The sequence below is a fragment of the Podarcis muralis genome, chromosome 5 (assembly GCF_964188315.1).
Source record: "Podarcis muralis chromosome 5, rPodMur119.hap1.1, whole genome shotgun sequence".
Classification (NCBI taxonomy): domain Eukaryota; kingdom Metazoa; phylum Chordata; class Lepidosauria; order Squamata; family Lacertidae; genus Podarcis; species Podarcis muralis.
The window spans coordinates 62,034,649-62,061,797 of record NC_135659.1 but is presented as its reverse complement, the minus strand read 5'-3'; the positions used below and the strand labels follow the sequence as shown (position 1 = coordinate 62,061,797).

Here is a 27,149-nt window from a genome sequence, read left to right as displayed (position 1 = left end):
TGCTCGGCCTCCTGTTCCCGACCATCTGGTGTTCCTGTTCCCTGCACAGCCTCCTGTTCCAGCGTTCCTGTTCACCGCCCGGCTCTCTGCCTCGGACCTTGCCCCTCTTCGTGTGGACTCTGCTACACCCAAGGTACCTTACCCCCGGGACCAGCACAGTTTGCTCCCGCCACACCCGCACTCCCCCTTCGTAGGGGTGCGTTCGGGAAGAGCCAGAGGCCATGGCTGAACAGGCGGCTGCACTGGTGGCTTTGGCCCAGGAGAACCAGGCCTTGTCTCACACCGTGCAGCAGCTCAGTGACGCGGTTGTGGCACTTCAGCAACGCTTGGAAGCCCTACCGGCTCCTGGGGCCGACGCCCCGGCTCCGGGCAAGTACCCAGTGGCTTTGCCTGAGAAATTTGATGGAGCCCCGGCCAGCTTTCCCATGTTCCTGGCCCAGGCCAAGCTGTATATTCAGGGGCGAGCCCGGAACTTTCCTGACGACCGCACCAAGGTGCACTTTTTGATTAGTTTGTTAAAGGACCAGGCGGCCAAGTGGGCGTTGCCGCTACTCAGGCAAGACTCCCCCTTGCTGGCAGACTATACGGGGTTTTGCAATCGTTTGGAGGCCGCGTTCGGCAACCCCCAGAAAGAGAGTCAAGCCAACCGGGCGATTCGGCATTTGAAACAGGGCAAGTCCACGGTGGCCACATATACCACGGAGTTTCGGCTGTTGGCACAGGACTTGACCTGGAATGACTCGGCACTGCGGGACCAGTATCTCGAAGGGCTTTCGGACGAGGTACTGGACCAGTTGGCCACAATGGAACGCCCCACCACGCTGGACACTCTCATTCAACGGAGTCTACAAATAGACGACCGGTTGGAGGATCGTCGTCAGGCCCGGGGTCGCCGACACTTCCAGTTCACGGCACCAGCTTTTTCCGGCAGCCCCACGGTCACAACTGATTTAACGGAGGAGCCTATGCAGCTCGGGGCAGTGCGGCCACGCCTTTCCCCCGCAGAGAAGGCGCGGCGTCGGGAGGGAAATCTCTGTCTTTACTGTGGCGGAAGTGGACACTTCGCTCGGTCCTGCCCTGAGAAACGCCAGCCGCAGGGAAACCGCCAACCCCAGTAGCTGATGGCCCTAGCTACCGGGGGTCCCAAACCGTACAAAATGGGCCCGCACCAATGGACTTGCAACATCTTATGGTTATCATCCACGGCTGTTTCCAGAGGTGCTGCCGACATCCGCAGTCCCGGCGGTGACGGAGTGGCTTCAAGAGCTCCAGTCCCAGCAACAGCTTTTGGTGGAGCAACTGCACCAGGCCAAGGAAGCGTACAAGGCCCAGGCCGACCGCCACCGCCAGGTGGGGCCGGAACTTCGCGTCGGTGACCTGGTTTGGCTCTCCACTCGCCACCTCCACCCCTCTCGACCTTCGCGGAAGTTGGACGCCCGCTTCACCGGCCCGTTCCCTATCGTAGACCAAGTCTCTCCTGTGGCATTTCGTCTCCGGTTACCCGCAACCCTGAAGGTTCACCCGGTCTTCCACAGGTCCCTTTTGAGTCCGGTGGCCCCACCCGACGAGTTCCACCCGAACCGTCCCCAACCGCAGCCAGTGTTGGTTCGGGGAGAGCCTGAGTACGAGGTGGAACGCATCCTGGACTCCCGATACCGCAGGGGAAAGCTGCAGTATCTCATTGACTGGAAGGGGTACGGACCGGAGGACCGTTCCTGGGAACCAGCGGCCAACGTCCACGCACCTGCCTGCCTCCGAGAGTTCCATGCGACGTACCCCGGCAAGCCGGGTCCGGACCCTCGGTTGAGGGGGGGGCCTGGGAGGGGGGATGGTGTGATGGCCTGGGATTCCGATTCGGAGGATGAAACAGAGGAATCCCAGCCTGCACAGGAGTCCCCGCCTCCAGGGCCGGCTGAACTGGGGCAAGGCCTAGATGCTGAAGAGCCTGCACCTGTGGCAGTGCATCAGGAGCTGGCCCCAGGTGAAGCCCTTCTGGCCCCAGAGAGGCTTGACGACTCAGTGGCCACAGGTGAGCCTCCTCCAGGGCCCAGTAACCCTTCGGCCTCTCCTGATCTGCAGAGGCTTAGAGCAGAGAGGCGAAGGGAACTGGTTGCCCCCAGGAGGAGTGCTCGCCTTAAGGCCAGAGGAGGCGGGGCTCCTGGGGGCCGGGACCGCCCCTGGCCTTAGAAGAGGATAAAAGCCCAGTCAGCCCGGCCCCAGGTTGCGGGAGCAACGTCGTTGTTGGCTTCGGACCTTCCTGCGTTCCTGATCCCTGCTCGGCCTCCTGTTCCTGACTATCCGGTACTCCTGTTCCCTGCTCGGCTTCCTGTTCCTGACTATCCGGTACTCCTGTTCCCTGCTCGGCCTCCTGTTCCCGACCATCTGGTGTTCCTGTTCCCTGCACAGCCTCCTGTTCCAGCGTTCCTGTTCACCGCCCGGCTCTCTGCCTCGGACCTTGCCCCTCTTCGTGTGGACTCTGCTACACCCAAGGTACCTTACCCCCGGGACCAGCACAGAAATCTAAAATGACTGCCTGTCAGTACATGCCTATGTACGCAAAATTGACTGGACTAATAGATGCGATGTGGGCTGAGTTGAATAATGCAGAGAAGCAGTAAGAAGGGATAGAGGAATGGAAGGTGGGGTCCTGTGATTAAGACTGAGACAACGGGAAGGTCTCTGGCCTGGAAAGATCAAATGCTACTGGCTTGGAAGCCAGGTTTATATCTATCTGGTATTGGTCAGATTTTAGAAACCTTTCTTTACTGGCACCTCATCCGTTTGCTACTAGCAACAACTCTTCACTATCTCTTTTTGCCATTTGAAATTGATATGGTTAGGTCAGTAAATGTGCATTCCCTCAAATTATGCCATAATTATAGAATTTTAAGAATGGGATCATGGGTCAACAAAAATTATGGGCCTTGACTTTATGGAGTAGATCGGGGTACTCAACCTTTTTATATCTACCACTCACTAATGTATCTTCCTTGATGGTAAAATTTCCTTACCGCCCACTAGTGCTTGATGGCAGGAGGATTCAACTTGTGCCATAAAACCCCCTACAGCCCACCTAGAATCCTGAAACGCTCACTAGTGGGTGGTAAGGACCAGGTTGACAACCCCTGGAGTAGATACTCAATTTTAAATATTTTTTAAGGCTCAGTAATGGAAGTCATAGTCAGAGCAAATGCCCATGCCCTGCTTCTAAAACAGTTACAACAAAATATCCTTGGTCGAAGAAGAAAGAAACTGAAAAGTGAAGCAAACAGTGGAAACAACAGCATGCCCCTAAAATGTGTTGCATTACGGTTTGTTTCTGCTATTTGTCATAACCCGATATTTAGATGCTGGAGAGAAGCATGCAAGATCAGCATAATGAGCAATTATTTTATCTGGAACACAGCTCTCCCAATCTTCACATTATTGTTTGCTCTGAACTTGAAAGAATGTTAGAAGTGAATTGCAGTAATGTATAGGAAGTTCAAGTGTGTGTGGTGAGTGTGTGTGTGTGTGTGTGTGTGTGTGTATCAGTACATTGTGGTTTCTCCAGACAAGAGCATATGATAGGGGAAGTCAATACGGTGCCTTCCAGATATTGTAGAACACCAGTTCCCAGCTCCCCCAACTAGCATGGCCAAAGGCCAGGGACAATGAAGGACACAGTGCAATAACATCTGGAGGCAACCACACTGGTTATCTCAGGCACAAAGTAATGTTTTGAAGCGATTCTACACACATTTCCTGGTACATTGGGTCCTCCAAAACATTGTCTTGTCTCCACTAAAGTATTCCACTAGTATCCAGTTAAAATTAAAATTAGCTGGTTGTAGATGTTCACTGTGATGCACGAATGTCATGTATGAAAGACAGGAGAAAATTAAATGATGCAGCTCAGCAGTATTCTTTCAAGAGAACTATGGCCTGGTGATACACCACCACACAATTTAGTGCTATTTTCCTTTCTCAGTATAGTTCTGTCCAGAAAGTATGCAAGTCCCTGTAATTCTCACTTAAAATAATGCTAAATACGCAACAGCTAGGGTGGCCAAGTTAAACACTTGGCAGTCACTATCCACATTTTTAAAACAGTTATCCTAAGCTCCTCACAATCACACCACACTGCTGCTTAGTAATCGCAATGACCTAATGACATTGTTGCAAATCAGCACAAACTTTTTCCTATAGGAATATGCTTGTGGATTTAGCAAGGCTAACTATTCCCATTTTCCAGGAAGCGAGCTAAAAACCGCAAGCAGGACGCACCCTCCAGTCTCCTGCAGAGTGCTGCTGTTATGTCGCCACACCAGCCCAGCGCTCAAAATGCTAAACATCTGCAGCTGGAATTTAGCTAAGTACTAAAAATTCCATTGCACCACACCAGGCAGTAAAGGTCCTGAAATGCAGCTTTAAAAAGGCATTTCCAAACATTTGGCCACAATAAAACATAACCTCTATTCCTCTGTAATTTGCTGATTCACATTGGTTCTGCAAAATCATTCTGGATCTAAACTTAGTGTTTAATAACCCCCGCTCTGTGTTAGGGTCAAAGTGCTTTGGGTAAAAAGAGCATTCCTAAAGCATCTTCTCACAGATTGTGTGGAGAAAAGACTTTGGCACTGCAGCAACCCCTGTTGACTAGGTAGAATCCAAGAGCACCCCCTCTTTTGAGCAGCAACCCCAAAGAAAACATTTGCACGACTGTTTCCAAAAATAGAGGCAATTTGGTCACAGTTGCTGTGTAGACAGATTTAATCAACGCCGAACATATCCCATTCAGCTGTGCAAGAAGAAATGTCTTGCATGGGAGACTTCTATTAACACTTTCTTCTTTCTCTCCAGGCAATGACTCTTCCTTGTTCCTCTTACTAAGCTATACTGCTGAGCAGAAAGGCATTAAAACAGAAAGCTGGTTGCGTAACAGCTAAGCATACAAACTGTGAGCCTGAAGATCCTGGCTCAAATGTTGCCGCAGCTCATCGGCAGGACTCAAACCAGAGAGAGAGAGAGAGGGAGGGAGAGAGAGAGAGTTTTTTGCCTAAGTCCCAGGGAATGGCCAGAAGACATGGAAAGCCACTACCTTCCTGCAGCCAAGCAGATCCAGATCTAGTTAGTGTCTGGATGACATGCGTATGCTGCCTTAGTCTGCATGTTGGAACAAAAGCAGGATATTAACGTAAGGAAATAAACAATTCAGGGATGCACAGACTTCTGGCTTGCAACGTCTATGTTTTGTTTACTAGAACCCTGAGAGGCACAAATCAGAGCCAGATACAAAATAGTCAGGGGGGGGGGGATTTTGCTCTTAGAATTAAGCAAAATGATGCTTTTGGGAACATACCCAGCATAGGAATTTGTTTTCAGTACAAGAACAAACCTCACAGTGAAACAAAAATCTGCTTCTCTCCCCGCTGCTGACTTTCTTGATCTCAGCAGTTTCATTTAGAGCAGGGTGTGGGGTGGGGGAGCCTTTTTGTTGCTGCTACCGTGAAACCATCGGTAGACTGAAACCTTGCCGATCTGCTATAAATCACTCTACATCGGTACATCCCCATCTACCTTCTCGCCACCCGAGCCTAAGTAACCATCAGAAATTGCTGGAAAATGACAGCATGTGTGACACTAGTTGATGTGGAGACAAATGAACCCTCGATAATGCAGTTGATGCTGTCTGACCCAGTGATTGTGCTGCAGAGTAAATGAAAGGACAGGGCAGGCACTGATGTGTGTTGCAGGCTTCTGCTCCCTGACGTAGCTCTCTGTTGCTTTTCAGCAGCTGCAGATCTACTAGCAGCTTCAAGTTAAGGGGCTGTATGTAAGCAGGAACAGGAGTTTCGCTGCACATATGCAGCACACCAGACTGCACTGGCAAAGCATCAGGGGCCACCAGAAATCGTCAGGTTCTATTAATTTATTTATTAAAGAAGGGTTGGTTTTTAAAAAAAATCAAGACCACCTTTTGTCTATGAAGACAGCAGGGTTCTAAATCAGAAGGTAACAACAAACAAAAAACCAATACAATACACTTATAAATAAAACAACATTCTAGATACAGTAACTGCAAAACAGGAGTGCCATCCATATCAACCAGACACGGCATCATATTAGTCAGGGAGCCCTCAGGTCTGGGGGTCCTCACCTGCAAAGGGGAGTAGTTACTGTCCAACTAAACAGAGAAGTAGTCAGACCATGATAATGTGGCTACAGAAAGCCCTCCCGACATTGAATTTCCAACTCATTAGCCCCCCGCTATGTTGAAAAAAACTAGATCAATAGCGTTGAGTTGTAATAAACATTACTGCCTTGATATACAGTCATACCTCGGGATAAACATGCTTCAGGATAAGTATTTTTGGGTTGCGCTCCGCGGTGACCCAGAAGTAACGGAGCACGTTACTTCCAGGTTTCGCTGCTCGTGCATGCACAGGCGGTCAAAATGATGTCATGCGCATGCACGTAAGCGGCGAAACACGACCCGCGCATGCGCAGACGCGCAGTCGCATCTTACGTTCTATTCAGGATGTTAACGGGGCTCCAGAACGGATCCCGTTCACATCCCAAGGAACCACTGTATTTAAGAAATCTAAAATCTGCTGCCACCCTGCCTTCTAAGAAGGCAGACTTAAAGCAATAAATGATATGCAGGCATCTACTATAAATCATCATTGTGGAAAAATTACTGCATGACGAAGTTAGTGCATAGTGCATTCCTGCACATGGAATGAATGGAGCCAATTGTATGTGGCATGCTTGCAGCCAAAGCTGATCTCAGAGCTGCAGTTATTATACTGTGCACAGTCACAATGATGCACCCCAAATCTCCACTAGTATTCACAGCCTGATGTGGAACATAATCAGACGACATGAGGAAAAGCAATAGAGATGCAGGCAGAGGATAAAAATGGAACAAAAAGGAAAAAAAGAAATTTACAGTACATAACCAACTAGCAAATAACACACCGCTTCAGTACAGACTGCAGCCATTTATCACTTCCAATGCTTGATTGCTGCTATTGCAGCAGGCAGGGTAAAGTCAAACATTTCTTTCCTACTTTCTGAAAAGGAGCCAAGAAAGCAACTTGATTTACCGTGTAGAGCTCATTCAGGACCTTCATCAAGTCTTCCTGGAGCTGCTGCCCCACTTCTTTGCTCTGGAATACAAAAGAACCAGAAAAGGTTAACTGGAAGAAAAGAGAGGAAAACAGGGGCAAGGTGGTGGCGGCTGCTGCAAACACGCCATGATGTTCACAATAATTCAGACACAATTGATCGTCATTATTCACACTGGCAAATCCAATAAACACCCAGCTTAGCTCCAATTACATTCATATTAAACAACCTATTTTAATAAAATGCAATAGGCTGCACACAAAGCCAGCCAAATGCTGGTAGTGTGTGGTCGAAGCAAGCATTCATCTCTGCAAAGGAAACTCTGGCTGCTGTCAGAGGTAGCACATGGCTATGCTAGCATCCAATGCTTTCTTCTTCTCTTCTCTTTTTTTCAAAGCTGAATCCACATAAGCTGCCAACAAACTGGAATTGTGGGAACAGTACAGTCAGATAAGATGGAGAGCCCGGCCATTAGAAGGTTTCAGGCCTTATTTCAAAGGTGTGTTTCAATTCTGGGGGAGGAGGAAGAATGGTGTGCCAAGGTGGGAGGCTGGAAAGTACATTTCCCTTTGTTTTTATGTAAATCATTCTTTGACATTTGGAGCAAGGGGAAAGCTGTGTTAAATAATGGCTTTTCTGCAGCTTAAGAGCTGTTGTGCTCAGGTCCTGCTTGTGGCTTCTCATAAGGCACTATGATAACAGGATGCTAGACTTGTTGAGTCTTTGGTCTGATCCAGCAGGGCTTTTCTTATGTCCATATGCTTAGCGATGAGTTCCAATGAATATGACCACCAAACCCGAAAAAGGAAGTTTTGTTTTGTCACAACCTGTGCAAACTACATTTACTCTTATTTTAGAATCCACACTCAGTGCCAAGAGAGAAGACAAAAGAAACCACACCCAAGGCCCTTCACATCCACACACAGTCAAGTCTCAGCATGCGCCAAGGGCCCAGATGTGAGATTTTCCTCCACTAACAATGCACTTATCTATTTTTAAACAGAAAAGAACCACAAGGCACTTGTATCTGTATTGACATACTATACTCCATAGTAGGAGGCACTTGGGTAACTGAGCCACCAAGTTAAACCCCATACAATGTGACTCATGAATTTGCTCGCTTTAGTAGGATTTATTAGCACCAGAAACAAATAAAGGAAAGTGAAAAACAAATGTGATGGACTGTAAAACTGGAGTGTCAAACTGGGCTGTAGCTGGATCCATTCGCTCTTTATTTTAAAGTATGTATTTATTCATTTAAAATTGGCACATGGCAACCGTCAGGGTTTTTTGGGTCGGGGGGTGGTCTTAAACAGCAATATACCCATATTGAAAGATATGTGCCACACTTGTCAAATAGTTTACAAGAGCTAAGCAAAGATGCATAAACCGCTTCCACAAACAATACCAGTGAGCATCTCATCATTGCATTGGCCTTCACCTTCAACCTATCCAGTCATTTGCTTTTTACTTCTCAGTTGCTGCAAAGACAGCAAACCCTTGTCTTCCAGAGCCTGCATTCCATTCCTCCCACTATCTTTCCCACAATAGGGTGGCAATCTGTAATCTTGTTAAGGTGGGTATTTGTATTGGTCCTCACTGTATGAATGGTTAAAGAAAAAAGAATTATGAATTCAACATACTAAGAACCTGTTGATTTGCAGCTGTTGAACCATGGATGCACCCTCTATCCATGTAAGATATATCATTAAGGTGAGTATAAATAATAGTCACCTCATTGGGGGTGGGGTGACTGGCTTCTGAACAGAAAACTATAATCACAGACTTGCTTACTACTTCTACTGCTGGCCAACGCATTGTCCTTTCCTTTCCTTCCACAGCTGTTTAACATCCTAAAATAGTATTTTCACTTTCTAAACAGAAAAGTAGTAGTGTCAGGGATCAAGAGAAGTCTCTTTACATTTATTGCACAACAGCATATAATAGTTGCACAATTATGCAATCGCATGGCTCAATACATCACAACGGGGAGAGAATAAAACCAATAAAATGACAATTATATCCAGGCAGATGTTTCCTTTCTTCCCAACAACCGTTCTAAGAAGGGATGTATCAAACAGCATCCTTGTTTATTTGAACAGGCTGTTGAAATGATTGTGACTTACTGCTTCAGCCATGGCTCCCTATGGAGACTGGTATTGTACTTCATAAGCCAAGTGAAACTCTACACTGTTTAAAATGAAAGGGGCCTTTGGAAACCCAAAGCATTGCTGACACAGAGGCCCAGTTAACAATCGTAGTCTTGTAACGCTCACCCAAGATTACTATGGTGCGTAAAGGAAGCTGGAACAGTGGCTCTCTGATCTAGAGTGCCCTACATTACACCCTTTAAAAAAATGTAATTAGCTGCCTGAAAGCATGACAGAGAAGGAAACTGGGCATGTCAGGGGGAAATTCCCCGACTAAAAACCTGACCAGGAGGACAAAGAGACAATTATTTATCATGTGAAACCTGGTATGACTCTCACCCCTGTTCCCACTCCCCCAAAAGCTGTTTCTTCCCTATAATCCTATACTGTACAATGGAGAATAAATTTGGGGGAGGGGAAGCGAAACAAAACTCCATCACAAGCAAATGTAGTCCATTTTATTTTAAAGAAGAATGTTCTCAACAGCTTACCAGGAAACTGTCTAGCTAGGGAAATGATCCTGGGCCTGTAGCAGATGGTTTGATGAAATTGTTAATTCAGTATGTGACAGCTATGAAAAAGGTGAATTCCATGCCAGGGATTATTATATAAAACCAACAAGAATCATGACTTCATAAAAACTGACAGTGAAGCCACATGTGTAATATTGCATAGTGTTTTGGTGGTCCCAACTAAGAAACCATAATGTAAAAGCAGAAGTCGGCAGCCATGATGTGAGCAGCAAAGTGGCCAAGTTAGCTGATGATACTAGGTTGCTCAGGGTCATTAAAACAAAAAGGATTGCAAAATGCTCCAAAAGGATCTCTCCAAACTGTGTGAATGGGCCATAAAATCACAAATACAATTCAACATGTGTTTTTTTGCATGTTGGGGCAAAAATAAATAAATCTTAACTTCACATGCTCACGGGGTCATAGTGAAGAGGAAGATGTTGGCCCAGTGTGCAGCAGCTGTGAAAGGGGCAAATTCTATGTTGCGGATCATTAGGAACAAAACTGTAAGCTTCTGAATGCCAGTTGCAGAAACCAAGTGCTCTTGCACTTGAGTCCTGCTTGCAGGCTTCCCAAAGACATCTGGTTTGTAAGTATGAGAGCATGATGCTGAACCAGATAGGTCACTGGGCTGATCTAGCAGATTCTTCTCATATTCTTAACAAGGTGCTGGGAGTACCTTCCAGTTTAAAGACCTTTTTGATTAGAATAAATACACTTAAGAGTAGAGGAAAGATGATAAATGTTTATAACAGTTACATTGTGTGGAGAAAATGGATAGTGACAAATTTCCCATGCTCTCATAATTCTGGAACTCCAAGTCATCTACAGTGGTACCTCGGGTTAAGAACTTAATTTGTTCTGGAGGTCTGTTCTTAACCTTGAAACTGTTCTTAACCTGAGGTACCACTTTAGCTAATGGGGCCTCCCGCTGCCAAACAATAGGCAGAGGTCAAGCAGACAAATTTCACACAGAAGCATATCATTGCTTACTTCAACTCGCCTGTGGAAACAACTCAGAGGCCATGAACAAGGCAACAACAGGAAGAATTAAAGGAACTATTGGAAACCTAAGGCAGTAGAGATATAAGATGATCAGAGCCCCACCAAACTTGAAGCATGGGAAGGCCCAATAAAAATTTATAATTTGGCAGAATATTTGGACTATATGATATGTATTTTTATAATTTGGAATATTTAATGTGATTTGATTGAATTGTTAAAATGGAAATTTTAATAAAAATTATTTTAAAATAAAAAAATGGGGCCTCCCGCTGCCAGCACACCATGCTGCGTGATTTCTGTTCTCATCCTGAAGCAAAGTTCTTAACCTGAGGTACTATTTCTGGGTTAGCGGAATTTGTAACCTGAAGCGTCTGTAACCAGAGGTACCACTGTAATGACATTGATTAGCAGCAGATCCAGGAAGCAGTTCTTCATAGAATGCAATTAATTTATGGAATTCACTGCTATCAGATGTGGTGATGGTCACTAGCTTAGGTGGGTTAAAAAACCGGTTTTGATAATTCATGGAGGACAGCCATCATTAACACCTATGAACAGCCATCAAAATCTGCTTCCCAAAGGTATTTGCTTAGCCGCCATGAAATAGGATGCTAGAGCAAAACAGCCTCACCAACCTCTGTGCCCATGTGAATGAATCCAGTCTTAAAGCAAACAATATATTTTTCATTTAGAGGTAAATGGCCACTGGAAGTTTTAGTCCAAAACATGTGAAGGGCATTAAATTGACATAGGTTGACATAGATGGGCATTTAGTCTGAGCTAACAAGACTCCTCTTAGTCCTCTAAGTGGAAAATTTACTGCTTGCAATGAAAAGGATTCCCCTCTCTATCACTGACACACACACACACACACACACACACACACACACACACACACACTTTTAGCCTTTAAGAGGCAGTTTCAGACATTTGTGTTTGTTACCCTTGTTAAACAAATACTTTGAAGGCACTGTTCCAAATTTTAACACTGTCTGTTTATTGGTTTTTATTTTTCAGTGCGATAGATTCTGACATGATCTTAATAATTAAGATAATTAATTTTATGGTTTTGTTATTGTTAAGAATCTTGAGCATGACTTATGGAAAGCCAGGATATAAATATTTATCCAAAATAAAAGTTCACTTTCCTCCTTCTCTTATCAGAATCCTGACCTATTGCTATACCAAGGTTTTGTCTACATTTTCATTGGAGGGGATGAAAACTTCAAGCGATAAAACAATCTCTTACTGTGTTGTATATTTATGTTTAATTTCTTGCAAAGCTGAAGTTCCACTAAGACCAATTTGAACCAATTTTGAACCAAAAGATCTCAGTCAATTAGAATTATTGTTTTCATGATTGTTTTAAGTAGAACTTCCAAGTTTATATTTCCTTCTATCTAGACAGCCATAATTGTCTAATTGCATCTGTATCTGCATTCCATGCCAAATGTTACCCAGAAGAAAACCTGCCAAATGTGCAGCTTTAGCACTTGAGTCTTTCTTAACATCTTAATTCCTCTATCAGCCTTTTTATAACTGAGTTTACTTAGATGCAAACATCAGGCCAAAGCCAATGTGAATCTTTCTACTTTTCATGAGTATAAAATGAAAGATTAAAAGGATAAATGGTTAGGAATATAAAATGGGAGGGGGGATTGAAGAGGGTAGCCAAATTCCAACTTGATTTCTTAGCCTTCATACACACACATGGCACTCAGTGTGGAAGTCATAATTTAAACTTTTCTAAACAAGGAACTCTGACTCAATTTACTTCAACATAAAGCAAAGAAGATTTTAGCCAGCTTAAGTATTTAATGCATTCAAAGGTTATTGAATCAGCACTATTCATGCATTTAAAATTAAAGCTGTATCATGATTTTTAAGATGAAATCCAATTTTCTAGGTTTATACATTTCAGTTACAGCTTTGGAAATACATCTTAGAAGCCCAGAAGCATTCCTTCCTCGCTGGAAACGGCCATTAACAGTGGCAATTTTTAAAGAAAGCTCACTTGCACTTGATGGCAGTATGTATCTGCCTGGCTAAGACTCATAAACTTTATCATTCCCTTTAACAGTCAACTCAGGTGGCCTCAACTCATAACCATATCATAATATGAACCCAGTTGGATCAGAACAAAGCCTTATCTAGTTCAGCATTCTGTTTCCACAGTTGCCACCCTAATCTGGAGGTTAAACAGATCCACCCAATCCCATGACAAGGATCTACGAGCTTCCAGGACTATTGATGACAGCTGAGCCTATAGAGCAGTGGTTCTCAACCTGTGGGTCCCCAGATGTTGTTGGACTACAACTCCCATCATCCCTGAGCTCCGGCCTTGCTAGCTAGGGGTGATGGGAATAGTAGTTCAACAACATCTGGGGACCCACAGGTTGAGAAAGGCTGTTATAGAGGAAATAAATGTAATCCTATTGCTGCTTTGTTTTCTTGGGACACACACACACAGAGAGAGAGAGAGAGAGAGAGAGAGAGAGAGAGAGAGATCCGGTAAAATGATGCTGCTGGTTTTAAATTGTTTTCCAGGGAAAGAGGACAACCTAGCAAGGAAGTCCACTTTATGAGCAGGGTTCTAAGGTTGAAAGAAGGAAATGACCTTCTTAAACTGCTGACAACGTATAGCCAGGGCAGCAAGTATGGGATAGCACATTGCAGAATACAAGCTCCCATCACCCTATAAATTGGCTGTGCTAGATGTGGCTGATGGAAATTCGAGTCCCTAAATATCTGAAGGGCAACACATTTGCATAGTAAGCATCTTTATGCATGGCATAAGGGTAAAAAAGATCGCCTCCTTGCCCCTATAGGAATGTTTCACGTATAATGGAAGACAGACACATTTTGCACTTTCCAGATTCTCCTCAGAACCACTATAAAGCAATAAACTGCCTTGATTTGGGGCTGACAGTCAGCCCAAACCTGAGCTCTCTGGTGCCATAGAAAGGTGTCTTTTCCTCTTTCTGCTTCCTGAATCTCCCCACTCTCAAGAGACCCGAACAATACCAGTATTCCACAGTTGTCTCCTTTTGGTGCTGGGGATACTCTGCAAAATCTTGGCTTCAGGTTCTAGTTGTTCAAAATAAAAGGATTCCATAATGCAACAAATGGAGCCAGGGGCGTAGGAAGGGGGGGGGGGATGTGGTCCGCCCCAGGTGTCATCCCTGAGGGGGGTGACAAAATGGTACACCACGGGGGGCGGCACTTACTGTGGGGCCTGGCCTGCAACGCACCCGAGCCACACGTCTCTCCTGGGAGTGACGTGGTGGCTTGAGCCCTGCGCTGCCCGAAACGGCAGTGTGGGGATTGCGTCTGCCAGGCAGACTCCGTGGGCAGCTCACCGCAGCGCTCCCTGTGGGCAGATCACTGCGCCGTGCCTGGGCACAGATTGCCACCCCTCCCCATGACCTACGCCCCTGAATGGAGCTAATGTTCGCACCTGAATATTGACACAAGCAAGATGGAGCAAAGTTACAGGTAGGTAGCCGTGTTGGTCTGCCGTAGTGGAAACAAAGCAAAGCAAAACAAACAAATAAATAAATAAATTTTCTGAAGAAGTGTGCGTGCACACGAAAGCTCATACCAATAACTAACTTACTTAGTCTCTAAGGTGCTACTGGAAGGCATTTTTGTATTTAAAAAAAATTATTTTATTTATTTTATTTTGTTTTGAAGATGGAGCAAACTTTGTAGCCTCTGAAAAAATGACAGAGTGTAACCAGCATAGACACATTGCTTTGATATCGCTACAGAGAAAGACACTTGACACCTCTTTTTCAGAAATGCTTCACTGTCCCATCTCAAGAAAGAAAGTGTAGAATCTTAAAACTGTCCAGAACCAAGAAGAATCTGGAATGAAAGGGACTGGGGAGAAATACTGCACTCTATTATAAACTCATAGGGGAGAAAGAAGGTGGGTACTTTTCAAAGATGGGGACGCCATGCTTAAATCTAAGGTCCAATGTTGCTGGAAGTTTCTGATTAATGTTGCTAGAAGTGAGAGGAAGAATGGGACACTCAAAGCCTGCGGTCAGCAGGGAGCAAATGATGACAAGAGCATAGAAAATGGCTTTACTTGAGGTCATTTTAGCTTTCCCTCTGTTCCAACAAGGCGGGTATATATGCCCACTGTCAAGTAATATAAATCTGAGTCACTTCAATGATATGATCCACCTACTTAGTGTGACTTTTATACAGGGAATATGAGAAACAAAGCAGAAAAGGCAACACAATGCCGGCTATGGTTTGCATTCAAAGTAATTTATTCAGATCCCTGAGGGAGGGCAGCACATAACAGGGCTGTGAGTGGCAAGTTTGCCAAGCCTGCTGAAACATGCTCTTTGACATAATATTTGGTTATAAGCTGTTTCTTGTTCAGAGGCATGCAATATGCACTCCACAGGATACTCAACTTCTTAAATAATGTCTTAATTTCAATGCTCTGGAACATTCACACACTGGAAGCCACATTAACTGGCATTACAAGAACACTACCATGTATTTATAAACTGTAGTCAACTATGCACTGATTTTTTTTTTATTGAATTATGTCAATTAAACATATATAAAAACAATGCCCACGACATATCTATGCTTCTCTGACCCATAACTCCTTCTTTGCATGGTTCACAAGTTCCCCATTTCTGCTTATGGAAACTGGAGTCCAACAACATCTGGAAGGCCAGAAGCCTCCCCACACCCATCTTATCTGATTAAGAAAGCTCATAATTTCCCCTTTGCTTGAAGAGCAGTTAATTATAAATATAATTGACTGGGAACCATCTCTAGATGCTTGTGTGCAACTCTGGTGCTGAAACAAAGCAAAACCCAGTTCTAGCCCAGAATTCTGCTGCTCAGATGGTTCACCTCTCATCATTCTGTCCATGTGATGCCTCTCCTCAAATACCTACATTGGTTTCCCATCCACTTCTGCACTGGCACAAAGTCCTTATGCCTTAAAGCTCCCCACTGCTTTGGTCCCAATCTCTGCCCTCATATCCAGATATATTACTGTCTATGCCCATCACTGCTCCAAATCTGATCTCCCTCAGATACCTGAAAGCCTCCTTATACAGCCCCACCCTTCCTTATGGTGGCCTCCTACATGACAACTATATGAAGGTGTGAAAATTGCCTCAGTAGAAAATTGTGATTTAGCACTAAACACCAGTGCAGAGTTAATTGAAGTTAGTTCCAGAAGTGGAAAGAGGGGAAATGCCAACATAAGGAAAGAGAAGGTAGGAAAGCAACCCATAAGCTTCTGATTGCTAACCAGGGTTAGGCAAACAGGCCACATTTAATCTGCAGCGCAGCAATGAAAAGAAGTGTATGACCCAACCCCTTACTCTGAAATCAAAGCATCAAGTTATGAAAAAGAAAGCAGTCAATTGACTAAGGGTTTCCTAACACAATTTAGTTCAGATTACAAAAGGCAGAAACATTAACAAGGAACAGTGGGGGAACAAAATGTAATCTAATTGTAAATGATTTTTCTGATTGATCACCTCCCTGTAGAACAAGCAGGAGAAAGGCCTTTGAAACTGGCTACATTCTTTGTTTCAGAAGAATTCCCACAACAGATGAAAGTGGTAATCCATAGTGTTCATTAATCTGCATTTAACAGAAGCTAGTTCTAATTAGATAAAGGAACAAGAAATCTAAAAATGGTCAGTTTTTTAACTTAAATACATTAATTTATTTGCTTTATTTTGCTTTCATAATGCACCCAAATAAGTTCTCTTATCAACTGGGCAACAAAGGCTAATCATTAATGAGAAAACTTGAGCACTTTTTTGTCTGTCAGTAAATGTACAAAGAATGAACACCCTGGAAAGTAACCAACATTGATATGGACTACATGGTAATTCTCTACATTACACTTCCCTCTTTGAATAACCCAACAAATTATTATTTCATTCTACAACATCATTATGACAAGTGCTACTTTTTAAAAAGTGTACTTAATTTGACATGAGTCCTGATCTCGGCCTTCATATAGAGTCCTCTTACCAATTTATGAAACAGCTGATGTTAGTCAATAGTGATGCCTCAAAGTATTATTGAATGAGTAAGCAAACAAGAAAGTAAGCAGAATGATCAGGACGTTCAAATGGCTTGAGTTTCCACGCACTAGTTCAACTCATGCCCCCACGTTTCACACCGCCATCCTTGGGTGGCCAGATGCATTGCCAAGTAAATAAACCAAGTCCTGAAGCCTGACAAAGAAAAGCATTCTGCTCTTATAATTGCTAGACTTAGAAAGAAAAAGATCCAACAGCCCCCAACTGAGGATTTTTGCAGCAATATTCTCCAATACTTTTTCAGAACAAAGGTGGTCCCTGTTGTGAAGAGCACCATCTATTATAATAGTCATTTTCTTAATCTGAATTATCAAGACAGGCAAATGACACTCAAAAGTGCCCCAAACTTTTCTAACCAAAATGTTTAGTAATTAGTATTGTATCAGTAGGGGATATATATCACTGAGACCTTGCGTTTCTGAGTGAATCCCAGTCATCTCCATTTACTACTTTGAAATTGGTGTAGGAGATGGACCCTAAAGGGAAACTAAAAAATTCTCAATGGCTTAAGATCTGGTTGGCTTGTCGCTTGAGGTCCATGCTTGCTAACATTAGGGAGAATTCTTTGAAGATAGTCCACTGCTGGTTTTTAAACCGGGTCAGACAATGCTCACATTGTAAGTTCTGGTCCCCTGTTATGCTGGTGGGGTTGTAAGGTACAAGGTACATAATGGCATATATGGTGGGGTACACAAGTTCTGGAAGCAGGTTGCAATGGAGACTGGTATAATTGTTAGCATCCAAGGTGAGCTGCTTGCTATTTCTCGTATCCATTTTTTATGGTGCCAATGCTGGCCTTACTTCTCAACGATTAATTCTATATTTGTTGGTTGTCGCTTGTCTAGTGATCTCTCAAGGGTGAAAGGGTGCATATTGTTATCCTATAGACCTATGGTTTAAAAAAGTCATGCTCATTGCCCTTTCTGAAAAACTGACTCATAAAATATGTGCCACCAGGAGTGAAGAAGACCCCTTCTGACTTTGCTTTTGCTTGGAGGCAGCTTGAGATTTATATGACCAAACTAGCCATTTGGCAACATTCAGGAATGTTTGGTAGAAATATGAACCTTGTCACTATGGAATATATTTTTCGCCATTCATTCTTTTTAAAGCTTTCTAAGATTATTATGAACATTATCTTTTTTTTTTTTATCTTGCAATTTTATCCTTCCTGTTTTTATGACTGCTTGCCACAGTTTGCCACAATCAGCCCTTTGGAACTTTCTTCTCTAATAGGGCCACTTACTTTTAAGGAAAGAACGGTGTTGTGATGCTTTTATTGTAACGATCAGTTCATGGTATTTCAAATGCATATATTTTCATTCTACCAATGCTTAATTGTTTAAATAAAATATATATATTTTAAACGTTCAGTATTGTGCTTCATTTCAGAGTAATTATCCACAGTGTCATTTCAGAACACGGTTAGTTCCATACCATGTACTACTTGTAGATATTTATAGATCATGCAAAAGTGTGCAGGGAGCAATTGTGTAAGGACCTGTAGAAGATCAGCATGCTTGATGTTTCTGAGCTGAAAGGTCAGGTTGAAGAGGAAAGAAGAAATGTATAAAAGGAAGGAAGGCAAACTGACAGATTACACTTAATTAAAAGGAGAGTATAAGTAGCAGAGAAAGTCAAGTAGGAAACATCACAGTCACAAAAGCAAATGTGATTTCAGAAGTTCCAAATCATAGCAACTCCCAATACAACCAGTGGGTGAGGCTCATTAAAAGGGGTTAAAAATGGCTAACTAAAAACTTATCTGAATTAGGAGGATATGGAGCCATAAGCAATGAAAAAACAAAAGGGAAATGCCTAATGATGTTGACGGAAAACGCTTACTGAGTAAAGATGAGAGTCTGGATGTCTCAGAGTGCAATGGAACCAGACGTGGCTGATCATAACCCAAATGTACAAGCAGGGAAAGACTATGGCCAGTAAGGCTACAATTAAAGTTTCTCCAGGGCATTTGCCAAACATGAAGGGATTCTGAAAAAGGGACACTACCCAATCCTCTCATCATTTAATGATACATTTGAGTGCTATAGTAACAAAGGAAACGTCTCCCTCGCAAGGTTGTGGGCTCTCCTTCCTTGGAAGTTCTTAAAGCAGAGGTTGGATGGCCACCTGTCATGGATGCTTTAGCTGAGATTCCTGCATCACAGGAGTCTGGACTAGATGACTCTCGGGATCCCTTCCAACTCTGCAATTCTATGATTCTATGAAAGGAACTTTTTCAGCCCAACAATCAACACCCCACACACAAGGGGACCTTCGGGGGGCCACATGCCAGTAATGTGTGGGGCCAGAAGCAAAAGTGGACCAGGCAATTTATTTAATGCTCATTTGTACAAGGAGCTACATTCCAGTCACACAAAATGCAGAAATTTCTACACACACACACACACCACTTTCCACTGAGCACATTCCAGGAAGTCAAAAGCACTTTGTTTGTTTGTTCCAGGGGGAGGGCTGGATGGGGAGGCCTGGAGATGTGGTCCTCAGCTGTGAGGTTTCCCACCTCAGTGTACAATGATTGATTTCACAGAGGCTTAGAATCTGGCACACAAAGACCCTTCTAACTGAACTAATAATGACCAAGGGCAAATTCAGCCGTACATGCATTGCAGATGACCACTGCTTGGAGGTCATCAAAGAGTTACATAGTAGAGCAGAAAAACCTAAACTTCAGCCTAACAGGTCCATATGCTTAGCATTAAGAAAGCAACTCTGGCTGAAGGGCAAACTATTACATGGCTGCCTTGCCTCAAGATCAATATCATGCTTTCTTGCTGCCTTAGTGTAACATCCCCCCCCCCATCAAAAAGGACTAGAAAAGCAGAGTAGCCACAAATGTGTGCATGAAAACACACACACACAGCCTCCTCCTATTTCATACACATAGGCACACTCACACAGTCTTTTGCTTGCTACCTTTGGGTCTGTGCATGAATCACGTGCAGAGCCGTAGGTCACTGCCACAGTTAACTGGAACATTAACTCTCAGAATACCACAGCAGGCTACTCAAGGCTCTCTTTGTCCTGTTCCCACCCCCGCCCGCCTAACCCAGCCTCCGTCTAATTTAATCAAGATTTTTGGGATCTATGGCCATGCTTACTCGGCTGTTCCGCATTCCACTGAAAATTACAGCTGCAGCTTCAAAATATTTAGGGCACTAATAAAAAAGGCAAGTTAGATACGCTGTCAACATTTTATGGCCTAAATATAACATACCCTCTAAACGTAGTTGGAGAGTCCTGGGGAGAAGACACAGCTTGTTGCTTCAAAATAACTACTTTAAAAATCAGCATGGTCTACTCTGTTGCTAAAAACTGAAGTCAAAATGACATTTTGTTCATTTTTCATGTATCAACAGGGAAATTAGGTAGTCCTACTTCTGCTACTTTTTTGTCCATACAATCAATATAGTTACAAGTTCTGAGTCGCTCTCTATCCAGACTTTAAAAGGCAGAAATACCAAGCCACCAACTACCAGTATAATCTATGGATTAGACAGATTTTATGGGTCCCCAGCACCACTTATTTTGAATGCTTACACTATGGAAAATAAAATTCGAATTGTATTTTCATTCAAGAACCTCAATTGTCTCTTATTAGTATTTTTTTAATAACTAAACTGAGCTACATTAAAACGCACCTAGAGAATAACTTTAGACATAAAAGTGTTATGTATTGATGCAGAAAATGCATTTTACATGGCAAACCAAGCATATGTGTATGGTCCGAAGACTTCCTTCTAAAGCTAAGCAAGGGACATGGCAATGGGCCCTGGATGTGTGCTATGGCCTCATTTGAGGTAAGGGTTTCACAATCACCCCTGTATAACCTCTCCTATTCGCTGGGCTCCTGGCACTCTGACAGACTCTTGGGGGGGGGGCGGGTTTGACATCCCTTGTCGGCAGTTGCCCAGTCCCTTTGGTTTGGCCCCAAGGCTTCACGTGCCACCTGTTCCCACCTAATGTGCAGCACACAGTCCAAGTAGGGGTGTATAAACCCCCACTGCCTTGCGGGATATCTTTGGGGGAAGAAAAGGCTCAAGGAGCAAACCCTACACAAATCAGGCGTGGAGTCCTTAAGATGGTTAGATGGCACCTTATATGACTTCTTCTAGAAACTCCTGCAGCCAAGCTGGTGCCTAACGTATTGCTCTTCTTTTCTTTGGACCACATGAGGGAGGCTTGGGGGAGGGGGCGAGTCTCATTGTCTGGGCAGCCCTAGGCTTCCATATCCACTGCCCAGGCTTGAGTCCTGGGGAGGTCACTTTGGTGCTGCTAACACGGTAGTTTGACTTTGCCCCTGGAGGTGTACTCTGTTGTCTCTCAAGATGGATGGATGATGATGACGACAACAAAAACAACAAATATCACAGCATTGGGAAGAATCTGCCATTGCTTTGGCAAGCGGACTGCTACTCACCGCCACATCCTCATTGCCAAGACAACTAGATGGTTACATCCCCATCCTTTGCGTGATCCTGCCTCAATTTCCTTTCGCCCCTGGCCACTAACTAGATTGTTACACACACACACACACACACACACACATCTTTAGCTTCAGCAGAGCCAGACCTGCACACAGTACTGAGCTAGATGGGCCAATAGTTCCCTATGTTCCTGAGTCAGACTATCTATCCTACGTTCAGACTAGAACAATGACTTGCAAGAGGGCAAGGGGGCCAGCGACATTTACCTATAGAGGCCTACCTGTAGAGGCTTGATTTTTAAAGGCAACTACGCAGCAATTAAGCAGGTGCAGTTTGTTCTAACCAATGAAGTAAAAGGGACTCTTTCACACTAACCGAGTGCCCTTCCTAAATTTCACTACAATCTAAATTTTAATCTCATATAATGGTGAGGTGCATTTCTCCTCAGTTATGACAAACTAGTTCACCTCCATTCTAGGTCAAAACAACACTACTGTATAATTCTTTGGCTCACAAATTTGGCTTCCAAATAACCCTTTCCTGTCATCTTAAATGCTGTCAAGTCTCAGTCATCAGATTCTCCGTGAAACTACCAATATCACTTTGCCTTTCAAAATGAAATGGAAGCATGGATATGGCTTCAATAGACCGCCCACTCTGCCAGCTGCCTGCAAAGGCGTGTGAAGTATTGGAAGTAATGCCCTATACTCCATCTTGCACAATTTCAGTGCCACTCATGACAGGTTCATGCACCCTACCTTCGCTGATGCTCTTTCTCAAACCCCTAGGAAAATATTATCTTGACATGGATGGCTGCAGGCACCGCAGCTGGGTGACCAACCTGCCATCCTCAAGCTGCTGTTGCCCATTTCTTAGATGACCTGAATCTAATCCATTGCAAAGTCTGGCAAACAAACACCAAGCAAAATGCTTTTAAAGTGATCAACATCAATTCTGTGAATAAATATAGGGAAGGTAAATGGAAATGCAGCATGGGCAGTTCATTTCCCACACTTAGAAGAGCTGATTCTAGCAACTCACCCAAACCACAGACAGGAATTATCTTTCCAGACTTTGAACTATAGCAAATCATTTAACGATACCCTTGAGTTGTACAGTGACTGGCCTGGAGCAAAACATCTTTATAAAATAATACCTAAAACTGATATGGAGCACTGAAAACCATGTGAAAGACATGTTTAAATCATTTAAAAACACACCTAATAATTCCTCTACCCCAGATATCAGGAGTAGAGTCAGACAACTGGGATCAATGCTTAAAATATACCTGTTTTTAACTGCACTATGGGTGAGTGGGGGTGACCACACAGTTCCGGCTTAGCACATGGCTGAGAGGGCTACAGATGACCACTTCCTCATATAGCCCTAGGCACCTAGACTGCAAGTTTCTAAACAGTTAACTGTGGTTCCAAGACAATCTGATTACCCTCCTCCCAAGCCTGCAGTTCATTTCCAAACTACAATACTCCCTTGTTGGACTAGCAATCATATGGCTCCTAGCCACTGGAATCTTCATTTACTTAGATTGCAGCAATGACTCTTTTTTTAATAAAAAGCTCAACAATTGAACTATCTCCCAGTACTTAATTAGCAATTAGATACAGAGCCCGTTACCATGATCATAGGTTCTTCAAAACACAGATGTCAGACAGAAAAATGCTTATAATTGAGTTTCTGAAGGGCGCAGATTAAGTGACATCTAGGATCTCTCCAATTCTAAAGTTTCAGAGAATTTAGAGTCTTTAATTTCTGGTCTCTTCACTTCTTATGCACTCGTTTAACGCAGTTCAGAACCTTTTCTGCCAATCTTATTTGTAGTCTTAAAGAGCAAAAGGTCTGAATACAACCTTTTATGAGAATTATACCCTTCAGCAAGTCAAAATTACATTTGTTTTTGTTTAATTGATCATATGAAAATGTCTCCTGCATTTTATAGATTTTCACTTTTTATCAAATACAACACAAAACAGGATGAGCTACCAGCACCTTTCATGACCAAATCCCCTACAGCTCTACATAGCAAAGCTAGTACAAGAACTCAGAAGTTATAGGAAGATGGTGTATCTGCATATCCTGCTCACAAACATGACTGAAATGGATCATTGGATAGAGCTGACAAAGCGGTAAACTTTTGTGAATTAACAACAAGAGGAGATGTGAGTAAAAGGATCCATAAAAGAGGGGAAGCTTAAAAAAATATTGACTAAATAGATTTAATCAGTTCAGTTAATGTATTTACATATGGCAAAAACCCCTTAAATTTCCAAGTCTTTTATTATGAAATAATGTTAATGATGTCCAAAGGGGATCAAAGCAAAGAAGTATGGGGAAGCAATTCCAGACTAAATATTAGTTGTGGGGGGAATCTCTTATTTGTGCAAGCATTTGGCTGGTGGAGCAAACAGCCCATGAAAGCTACAGTCCTTCCTTGTCATTAGGAAGTTCCTTACCACCACCAAGGTGAGTGAAAGCATCCCTTGTCACCCATCCTTTGAACTGAAACTAAGAAAGCAGAAGGTGAAATTTAGTGTTCTAAGGGGGGGAGGGGCTTGGAAGTATACAGAGCTGACCAAAAGGAAGATGTGCAAGTTTGATTATCCACCTTGTCATGAACAGACACCAAGCCATGAAAATTGCCCCACAGAAAGTCATGGAATCTTTCCTTGCTGCCAGTCGCTCGAGCAGGTAAGGAGTAAAAACTGTTCTCTGTTACGTTGCAACATTTAAGACAACAGTCTTTTCAAATGGAGCTCATGGAATAGCTGAAGTAGATGCACAGATTCCATGCAGACATGCACCTGACCGTGCTGTCATGAACAGGATGCCTTCCTCCATTTTTGTCTTTTTTTTCTTCACTCATTTTTTAGAGATAAGGCAGAGGGAGGAGAGAAGAGCAAGTGGTTCTCCAAGGAGCAATAAGAAAGTGGAAGTGAGAAAGAAGAACAGGACTCTGAAGTACAGTTCCAGATCTGCACACAATTCCTTACTGGCAAAGGGGGCAGGAGTTTAGAATGATGTCCAGCAAGAACATCACAGCCTCACAGACTCTTGCAACAGCGGGGGGGGGGGGGACCTCCCAGAGTTGCCTTCTCACAATGAACTTAAGCCACTGGATGAGCATATAGAGGAAACCATGTCATGGGAAGAAAGATTCTCCTGCCCTAGAAGACTTCAGCAAAGGAAATGGATGCAGAGAAAAGCACACTTAGGAGATTAGCTTAGTTTCCTCACAGATATATATAATATAGATCTGTATTTCTTGGCACTATCTCAACATTTACCTTTCACCTCAGCTGATAATATGCCTAAAGAGGCCAGTTGCACATAAAAATAAATTGCACAGAATCAAGAAGAAGGCTGTTTAAACATTTCAGTTCTCAGATTTCTCTTCTTGTTACTCTGAGCTGCAGTCAAGGAGCTAAAGGAACCAGAAGAAAATTTGTCTGTTCAGAAACTAGCCAGAAAAGAAAAGAAAAAAAGGGGGGGGGGGAATCCTACATGGTTAGGTAATACAGATTTGTTAACCTCCGGAGTACATCATTTCTGTCTAGCAGGCAGACCCTATTTCATGTGCAACACAAATTCTTTAATGAGCTGAAATGCAAACGCATAGCCTGCTGCTTCATGCCAAAAACTGCTACATACATAAGAGATTCATAAAACATGTCAAAATTGGTTTGACTCAGAGACATCTCTCTCTTCTATTGCAATTGGCAAGGAGTGGCGATGAAGGAGACTAAATTACAAGGGCCTCTTCCGTAAAAAGAGGCCATATGTGTAAATAACATCAGCAGGAGAAGATCTGGAAATCTTGCTAAAAATATGATGGTGTCGCCATGCAGAGAATTATGAGCGCACACAGAAACTTAAAGGAAAACAGAATAGTTAGAAGGGGTAGGAATCCAAGGACTGGGCTCCTTTTCATAACTCTGTTTTATCTGAAGATAATAAATTTAAACAGAAGAGAGTTAAAAAGGAGCACACTCAAAGCTCGAAATACAGAGGAATCAAAGATATGTACTGCACAAAGAGAAAAGCAAGAAATCAAAAGAAACCTGAAAAAAGAAGAATGGAAGCAATATCAAAGCAACCTACCCTCCTGAGATTTGCAAGGAGAGGATCAGAACTCGATGTGAGCCAATGTGTAGGGCTCACACCTGAACTTCATTAGAATTCATACAGGGTAATGTAATATAATTAGTTATAGGCAAGGCAGAAACAATGTATTCTTCCCTAGAAGTGCCAATCTCTGCATTATTTTGACTAAGGCTTGCAACCCCCCCTCATCAGATTATTATTTCTATTTGAAAGCAAAGCCTTTGTTGTTTTTCTTAAAGTGCTATAGATTCCACAGTTTTGGAACGGCCCAATTTTCATGGAATGTGGTCCCTGCCACGGAACGGAACAGCATCCACAGATTTATGTAGAATCCCCTTAAAAAGAAGAAGAACATGTATCCTAAGAGAACTTTGAGTCAGCCTGCTTGTTCAGGCATATGGTGCTTTCTCTCCTGGGGCTGAATACATGGCAGCCAAGGCTTGAATGCTCCCACACCCAACCCAACCCCCCGCTCCCTCCTCCCTCCCTTAGAGAGCTAACTGAAGCAAGAAGGGCTTGTAACCTAGCCTTCTCCCTTATATGCTAAGGCTTCTAAGTTTATTTATTTATTTCACATGTGGGAACATGGTACTCTGAAGTGATACAGTTCTAGAGGGGTTGTAGAATCATAGAATAGTAGAAATGTATGATCAGTGCCATTCTTAGCAGAGCCAAATAATGCTGGTCCAGTTTATTTTTGCATGTGCCCCCACCCCCTGCACAATACTGAGCTGAGATATTCACACACCCATGCAAAAAGCTATTTCTCCTCCCTTTACTGCAAGCCACAATTAAACCTGGAAATCTCTAACTAACCATAGATTCCCATTTCACCTGAACCAGTTTCAGAACCGTGGTAAACTAGAGGCACCCTTCGCTCATGAGCCATGACAAAAGGGATCTGTTTGCAAGGCTCGTGTGTATCTTGCCTTAATAAGCTGAGCTACGACAGTCTGAATTGGCCCTATATTTTCACACGACCAATTTGATAAAACAATTCCAGTCCGCGTTGCAAGCAAAGGCCAATTCTGTAGTCAGAATTAAACAAAAACAAATAGATTCTCATAGGCCTGGAATATGATGCTCCCAAACCAGGAATTCCTGAAGTGGCAGATTCCGACTGCTAAACATCAAGGGTGGTGAATCATGTTCCACTGCCTGATGTGAAAAGGGAAAGGCCACCCTGCTCTGCCGCTACCACCTAGCTGCTCCTTACACCACTGCACATCCTGCCACATTTGCCACTGGCGGAGAAGCGCCATTGTCATCAGTGCTGATTTCTGACAAGATGGTGCCAATCTGCGGTGAGATCTCGCCCTAAAGTGACACGATCTTGCCAAAAATCGTGTTGGTGCTTCTCTATTGCTGACGGAAGTGGTGGGGCAGGTAGGTCACCAGTGTGAGTGCTACCTGGCCGGGGGGGGGGGGGCTCCTGGTGCCTAAGGCAGCGGTCTCCCCCCCCCCAATGGCTGGCCCAGCTCTGTTAAACATTCAGGGGCTTATGTACAACCAATATATAGTGAGAAATTTGTTTTTTCAAGAAGAAGAAGAGGAGGAGGAGGAGGAGGAGAGTTTGGATTTGATATCCCGCTTTATCACTACCTGAAGGAGTTTCAAAGCGGCTAACAATCTCCTTTTCCCTTCCTCCCCCACAACAAACACTCTGTGAGGTGAGTGGGGCTGAGAGACTTCAGAGAAGTGTGACTA

At 43.6% G+C, this 27,149-nt stretch overlaps 1 protein-coding gene across 5 annotated transcripts in view; it reads right to left on the bottom strand.

Moving 5' to 3' along the window:
- Nucleotides 1-27,149, bottom strand: part of SRGAP2 (SLIT-ROBO Rho GTPase activating protein 2) — a 200,742-nt gene that overhangs the window by 74,065 nt on the left and 99,528 nt on the right. For all 5 annotated transcript variants that reach the window (XM_077929020.1, XM_028734363.2, XM_028734362.2 and 2 more), the window contains one exon: nucleotides 7,089-7,151. In XM_077929020.1, the coding sequence (XP_077785146.1) occupies nucleotides 7,089-7,115 (27 nt within the window). In that variant the 5' untranslated portion in view covers nucleotides 7,116-7,151. The remainder of the gene's footprint in view (nucleotides 1-7,088; nucleotides 7,152-27,149) is intronic.